A 7844-nucleotide genomic window follows, 5' to 3' on the forward strand; every position below is an offset into this window, starting at 1 on the left:
ATATTATAAAAATAATGTACATTTGCGTAATTTTGAAAAACTTTGGATTCCCTTTTTCCCGTAGCCGATCCCCATACGGACTTCTGAAAAAAAGTGTCTGGAGCAGAGGAAGATTTTTCTGTTTAAAATTAGCTCAAATCAAAAAATCAAAAGGCATAATTACAATAGATAAATATAGCTAATGATCAAACCACTAAAAACAGCGTTACGTTTATGCGAATCATTCGCCATAGACAAGAGGAGATAGTAATCACTTTACGCCAGGACTACATGATGAATACATAAGAACCAGAGTTTCTGGGGGATCACTATCGTTGTGTATGGTCTGACTTTGTCGCAATGGAACACAATCCCTCTCTTTTTGGCTAACGACAAACGCTTCTGTGCGATTGCTTCTCTCAGACGGTTCAATTATTGATACTGCAGGTCCAAATATCACATTTATACAACGTGAAATACAGATCCCATTATCCATCTATTGATAAAATAATGGATTTCTTTTTACTACCTCTTTATACATATACAACTTGAAGTCAAAATTAGGTAAGTAGTTCCACAGATTAGGTGTCCTCTTCAGGCTTTCATTTAGTTTTTGTATACATACAATATTACAGAGGCGTATTTTACTGATCTTACTCACAGTCACACACTACTAGTCGACCAAAGATGATATAGTTCTCAGTTTCTGAGCTATATCGAAATATTTTTTTTTTTTAAGCATTGTCATCTCAGAAAGCAAGGATAAAACTTTAAGTTCTTAAAACTTGGCGTTGACGGTTTGTCCAGGAGGAACAAATTCTTAGTGGACGTTGCCTTTGATGTAAAAAAAGACAATGAGCATCGTTATTACTTGGATCTGCTCATTCATTAGCGACCTCTTCCGGGTCCTCCAAATAAGCCTGGTACCACCGAAACACACCACTTCTTGCTAAAGCAACATTTGGCCTGCTTGATCATATCAAACGTATCTGTCGCAGATTTAACGAGTTTCACACAGAATTTAATCGCATACCCCTAATTTAACGAACGCTGCATTTTCAGCTTGCACCACTCACAGAAACACGTCGCGCGAAAATGCTTGCCCTGACTCCCTAAGTGCTCGGAGACAACTGACCAGCCACTCGTTCGTTAGCTAGGAACGCCCTCTACCGAATCTAGTCAGTGCTCGGACGCTCCGAAGTACTATCGAAGCGGAAAAATATCAGTAAAATTACAGCAATTTGTGTATACATGAATTATAGTGATTGTTGCACCTGAACAATGTTCCGTGTGGAACCGCTAAGACATTTTTAATATCAGTGTTGATGAAAAGTTCAATTATAATTTGAGATGAGTGCAGAACAATGCAAGATTTAAAAGGTTTAATCCTTAACGATGAAGTTTTCGGTGGTGCTGTATTATCACTGTCTTGGGTTACCATTATTCACTAAAGGCAACTATATATATGTGCGAACAATTGCAAATTGGCCCAGTCTAAGATATAATACAATTTTTATATATTGTAAATGAGAGAATAGAACTGCAACCATCACCCATGAAAGTAAAAATAAATTGTTTGTACCACAACTGGCTGAATAATCGGGCTACATTATTAATGGCTAAAAATGTAGAGGTAGGTATCTAAGAGTGCAGTCCTGTTGTATTTCGGGCTCAATTAGCACTAGCTGTGCCATTTTGTTGCACTAGTCGTAGACCTTTTTATTATTGCTATCACGTTTCACCTTCTCTTTCTCGGTTTTGTGGTTTCGATGAAGCTACTAATGTCCGTAATGCTTTTTGTAGACTTGCATTCAACGTGTTTTCCTTGATGGATTCCAAAAGTTCTGTGTCGGATCAGCGATAGGGCTGGGCATTCACAGAGAAAGTGGAAAATGTTTCCTTATTCCCTACTATTTCCCAACCTTGGCAGATGTTGTTGTAGGGAATTCCAATTTTGGATGCATGTTATCCAAATGGTCAATGCCTTGCTGTGGTAGCTGTTAGTCTGTGGATACTCGACCTATTTAATAAGTCGGTAGTTATTTTCCTATCATGTATTGACCATAACTGTTTAGTTATATTACATATTGTTATATTTTTCCATCTGTTAATTGCAACTTGTTGAAATTGTATATTGAGCTCTCTCCTGATTGATCCTAGCGGGCTTGATATTAGCTTTGCCTCGAATTCGTTTATAAAAGCTCCAGCCTTTCTCAACTCGTCTGCTTTTCCGTTGCCGAAAATGTTCCTGTAGCCGGGAACCTAGATCAAGTCTAGGTTGGTAGCTTGTCTTCTAGTGAGCTCAGTGCTTTGCTGCAGTTAAGGACTAGGACTGGAATTAGTCATGGACAATAACAAGGCCAGGAGAGCTCCTCTACCCTTTTATTCAATAGAGCTTTGCAGGTCTTCTCTAAGCCCAGTACTTCCGGTTGGAAGATACTAGTCGAGTTCGGTATACAGATAGAGAGAGAAATGTCTAGATCATCGGAATATACTTCCGTGCCTACTCCACAGTCCATTTTGGACCCGTCGGTATAGACTGAAATAGTATTTTCCTCCCCTGTTATGCCCCTTCTCCATTCTCGTCTAGAGGGTATCCTCACATGGAAGTATCTATTGAAACCCAGCATTAGGAGAGTGTAATCTGATTTATTAACGTTGAGTTAGTTTCAGATATCACTATGCCCATAGATCTTCTGCTTCCAACCACCCAATTAATTTATTCTTATCGCAGAACTTGTAACTATTTTGTGAATATAGATATCTATGGGTAGTTGATGCAGGACCACACAAAGCGCGTCAGTCGAACCTGGCTTGATTGCATCAGTAACACCAGCACCTGCTGCTCTTTGTATTCCATTTAATTCTCTGATGTTGTATTGTTTCTTTAGCACTGGCCACCATACCAGTGCTCCATATATACATAAGTATCGGTTATATAACAGCCGTATACATCCACATGATTGTACTAGGTTTAAGGCCCCAATTAGTAGGGCATATATGCTTTATTTATTATTTTTTCTATATTTATTTTCCATGTCAGTTTGGTGTTAATCACCTCCCCCAAGTAAAGGGTGATTTTTTAAGAGCTTGATAACTTTTTTTTAAAAACAAACGCATAAAATTTGCAAAATCTCATCGGTTCTTTATTTGAAACGTTAGATTGGTTCATGACATTTACTTTTTGAAGATAATTTCATTTAAATGTTGACCGCGGCTGCGTCTTAGGTGGTCCATTCGGAAAGTCCAATTTTGGGCAACTTTTTCGAGCATTTCGACCGGAATAGCCCGAATTTCTTCGGAAATGTTGTCTTCCAAAGCTGGAATAGTTGCTGGCTTATTTCTGTAGACTTTAGACTTGACGTAGCCCCACAAAAAATAGTCTAAAGGCGTTAAATCGCATGATCTTGGTGGCCAACTTACGGGTCCATTTCTTGAGATGAATTGTTGTCCGAAGTTTTCCCTCAAAATGGCCATAGAATCGCGAGCTGTGTGGCATGTAGCGCCATCTTGTTGAAACCACATGTCAACCAAGTTCAGTTCTTCCATTTTTGGCAACAAAAAGTTTGTTAGCATCGAACGATAGCGATCGCCATTCACCGTAACGTTGCGTCCAACAGCTTCTGGTTGCTCTTCACCCCAAATGCGGCAATTTTGCTTATTTACGTAGCCATTCAACCAGAAATGAGCCTCATCGCTGAACAAAATTTGTCGATAAAAAATTTTCGAACCGAACACTGATTTTGGTAATAAAATTCAATGATTTGCAAGCGTTGCTCGTTAGTAAGTCTATTCATGATGAAATGTCAAAGCATACTGAGCATCTTTCTCTTTGACACCATGTCTGAAATCCCACGTGATCTGTCAAATACTAATGCATGAAAATCCTAACCTCAAAAAAATCACCCGTTATTTAGCTGTGGAGAACAGAGAGCGCGTTGTACCATTTAGTACGGCAAGTTGAAACTGGGGGATTTCGGGTTTGCTTGTATTTGTTTGCTTCCCACACATCGCATCACTCAATGGGTTTATTGAGACAACACGTCAAGTTCGTGTGATATCACACTGTTAAGATTAAGCAAAACATCACGCAGGTCATTCGCCAGTTATTAGACGAAATGCTCGAACGAATCATCGAAAATTGAACTCAACTATCTGAGATGTAGTCGCGGCCAACATTTGAACGAGATGATCTTCAAAAAAATAAATGCTAGATTAAATTTGGAATTTCTGTGTTTTTTCCCCCAAAATGGACCACCCTTTATTAAATGTTGAGTCTTATTATGTTCATTATTATTGTTAAATTTTATAGGTTTCGGATATTTATAAAGATTATTATGGAGAACAGAGAGCGCGTTGTACCATTTAGTACGGCAAGTTGAAACTGGGGGATTTTGGTTTTGCTTGTGAATAGCATCATTTCTGCATTGGTTTAACCTGCGTGGTGCTCTTTGCATAATCTCACTGACTGTTGCAGGAAACATGCCCGATACCAACAACACTATATCGTCTGCATGTGCTACTACTTTCAGCCCTCTACCGTTTAGTTGGAGTAGTATTTCGTTCAGCGCTACAAGCCATAGAAGCGGGGAGAGAACCCCTCCTTGAGAATTCCCTCTACCCGCATAACTTGTTTGTGTTGCAGCGCCGTTTAATGCTATAATTTTCCTATTCTTGAGCATCAATTGTATCCATCTGCACATCGTTTCGCCATCTAAGCCGCCATGTGTCAGAGAATTCGGTTGAATACATGTTGGGACTTCGATAACGTATCCGCCATGGTTGTTCTTATATGTATGACCATTAGCCTTTCTAAAACCTTCAACATAAATGATGTGAGGCTTGAAGGTCTAAAATTCTTAGCATTATCGTGCGTTATTCTGCCTGATTTTCTATAGGAACACCACTTTAATTCTTTTCCAACTTCTTGGATGTAAGACAGTCAAATGCTTATGCAGCATTATTGGCATAATCTCGCCTGGTCCTGCCACTTTAAATGATGAGAAAGTATTTATGGCGTATTTAGTTTTCTTTTTGTTTACTATCAGGCCTAGGTGGTCAGCTGCGTTTGCCAGTGGTTCTGGTTAAACCTCCGTTGTCGCCGTTTGCTGACTCCCAAGGAAATGCATTTTAATAAGTACCGCCAGGGACTCTTCTGCAGAGGAGGTCCAAGCATTTCCTTCCGCCTTTATATAGGCAGTATTGGCTATTCTAGTAAATTTTTCTCATACTGTTTTTGAGAGTACCGAATTTATCGCGAATTCGGAAGAGTATCCAGGAGTGATCCGACATGGAAGTCTCATCGGACATCCTCCAGTCATTCAAAATGAGATTATCTGTGTCTGTTAATAACGTGTGGTCCAGTACTTCCTCCCAACCAGGAAACCTTTCAGAGCTTGGGAAACTAAAAGTCGGCCTCTCCCCCTTGTTGCCTATACTTAAATTGTTATTTAAAATATATTGTAAGAGTGACTCACCTCTGGTGTTTGTATTGGCGCTTCCCCATAAGGTGTGCCTTGCGTTGGCATCACACCTTATTAGGAAGTCATCCTTTTTTGTTGTCCTCGCTTACTTTAATGAGTGATGCCGGTGGTATGGTATTTTTCTTTTGCTCTACTGTGATATCTGCTCTACTGTAATTTGGACAAAGGAATGAAGTTATAATTTTATTGATAAGAATGCATGCCCTAGATTTACCTTCGTTACGTGTGTAAATAATGTTACCGTTACTGCTGTTTGGCTCTTTAATAGTGTCTTCATTAACCGAAACTCCTGTATAAGGCTGATGTCGATGCCCTCTCGTTAATAAGCGTTGTCAGATTGGCTGTAGCACTATTCGAGTGCTGCAGTTTTATCTGCACATATCTAAGGTTATTGTTCATCTTGGGGTTCCTTGATGTCACCGTTCCTTAGCAGCTGGCTAGCGTCGTCGACCTCGTCCGTGTCGTCTTCGTCAGCCGCTTTGTCGCCTTGGAAGATTTTTATCCTGGCCTTGCGAATGCCGAAGCTGATTTTGTTGTCAGCCTTCGTAAGAGCTTCTATGGACTCATCGCAAATCGCCACTAGAATTGGTCTACTTGCTTTGTTTGGTTTCTCCTCCTTAATCAGCTGCCACTTATTTATACCTGGTATAGTTCTGTTTTGCAGCTTGATACACTTGAGGAGTTTTTCGCCTGGGTCCTCTAGAGGAGGTAGCCAAATGCGAGCACGAGGTCTCTTCGGGATATCCTTGGCGGGTATAAGCCTCAGTTGGAGGCCTACAAAGGCGTTGCTAATTTTAGCAACGCTACCCGTTAGGAAATCTAGAGAGCTCTGGTCCGCGCACTTGATGACCCTGTAACCCCTGACGGTTTCAGAAGAGTCAAACTCAGGGTAAGGACCCGCAGGATTGTCAAGTACATAGCTTAGCACCATACTCGACAATCTGACGTCGATCTCCACCCATCGTTCCTGCACTGTGCTTGGTGAGGAGGAGTTGACGTCTATAACGGCTACTTGTAGGCCATCTCTGGCTACATCGCAGAAATGTCTTGCCGCTGTTGAGCTGCTTTGTTCCCCTTCACTCCGCCTAGGTTTTTTGGGCAGAGTGCCTTGCGATTCGGTGATTGAGTGATTCCTTTTTAGGGAACTGCTTTGATTTGTACTTTCGTTTTGAGATTCGGATTGCTTCTTTTTCAGGAAGATTTCGTAATCCTCCACTATCTGTTTAAGGCGCTTGATTTCGTCCTCATCTACTGGGGTTCCGGCTTCCTGATCTTTGGCCTTCTTACCAAGTATAAAGACTGCTTGCTGGTACCGGCGTTTCCTCAGTTGATTCTGTGTTTTTTTGCGTTTCTTGTGGCGGTTGTCTACTTTAGCTACCAGTGCACTTTGGTTGGTGCTAATGGCAGCATTGGAAGTGGAGGCTTCCACTCTTGGTTTGGCGGTTTCCGCTGCTGTCACTATCGGTGTACTGTTACTGGTACGTCCGGTAGTACTCTTAATCGTCTCCTGGTTGAAGGCGATTAGGTCGTCCTCCTCGGATTTCATTATTGGATTCCGATATGTCGGTAGTAGTATAGATGTTCCCGTAATTGTCGTTGTTGGCGTCAAGTTCGTTGTTGTTGCTGTAGTTGTTGTTGTTGTATTTTCATTGTTCATTTTTGGTCCCACGAGTAGGCCGGAAAGAGTTGGTCACTCGTCCGCAGAGCCGGTATGCGTAGAGAAGGCATTTAATACCTCCGACCTCGCCCGGGCATCGGAGGGGACCGTTAGCGATCAGCTATTCATTACCACCCGCTGACCATTCAGCCATCGGCACGGGTACCTCAACACCTTGGCTTAGGGTGGTGTTGGTGCGGGTATCCTCATACTTCCACAATAGGAGATGGGCGTAAAACCGAGGGTTTATTCATCCATATCACCATTGTTGGAATTATGAGATCTCCCTCTTGGTTCGTAAGAGTAGAGTGCGTTCCCATTTGGGATGCGCACATTACTATTACTTAAGCTCCTTTGCCACGTCAAGGCGACCAACTTAAAGGAGAAAAAAAGTAGGAGTTAATTCTTCTTCTTCTTCTTAAATCATTAGATACGGTTGTTGATGAAAATTAAATGAAAATTAACTATATCCAACAGGCAGCAATACCCATAAATATAACTGTCAGCTCGGAGAGCTCTTCAAAGAATTGATCTTGGGGTCACCGTTCAACAGAAGAACCATGCTCTCTCTCTAATAAAAACATTAAAGGCACGTCTAAGCTTTTGTAAGGCACATAAAAACTGGTCCGTAGAAGATTTTAAAAATGTTATGTGGTTGGATCAATCGCTTCCAATCGTATGGTAAACAGTACTACTGGTGTGCGACAAACTGTAAAATATGGTGG

General features: G+C 41.2%; 1 protein-coding gene across 1 annotated transcript in view; it reads right to left on the bottom strand.

Annotated features, from left to right (window-relative positions):
- LOC105232940 (long-chain fatty acid transport protein 4) overlaps positions 1-7125 on the bottom strand; it is a 30571-nt gene extending 23446 nt beyond the window's left edge. The window contains exons 1-2 of the mRNA XM_049451213.1: positions 5677-7125; positions 5457-5612 (exon numbers count right to left, since the gene is read on the bottom strand). Of these exons, the coding sequence (XP_049307170.1) occupies positions 5457-5485 (29 nt within the window). The 5' untranslated portion in view covers positions 5486-5612; positions 5677-7125. The remainder of the gene's footprint in view (positions 1-5456; positions 5613-5676) is intronic.
- Between the last annotated feature and the right edge of the window lie 719 nt (positions 7126-7844).

The sequence above is a fragment of the Bactrocera dorsalis genome, chromosome 1 (assembly GCF_023373825.1).
Source record: "Bactrocera dorsalis isolate Fly_Bdor chromosome 1, ASM2337382v1, whole genome shotgun sequence".
Classification (NCBI taxonomy): domain Eukaryota; kingdom Metazoa; phylum Arthropoda; class Insecta; order Diptera; family Tephritidae; genus Bactrocera; species Bactrocera dorsalis.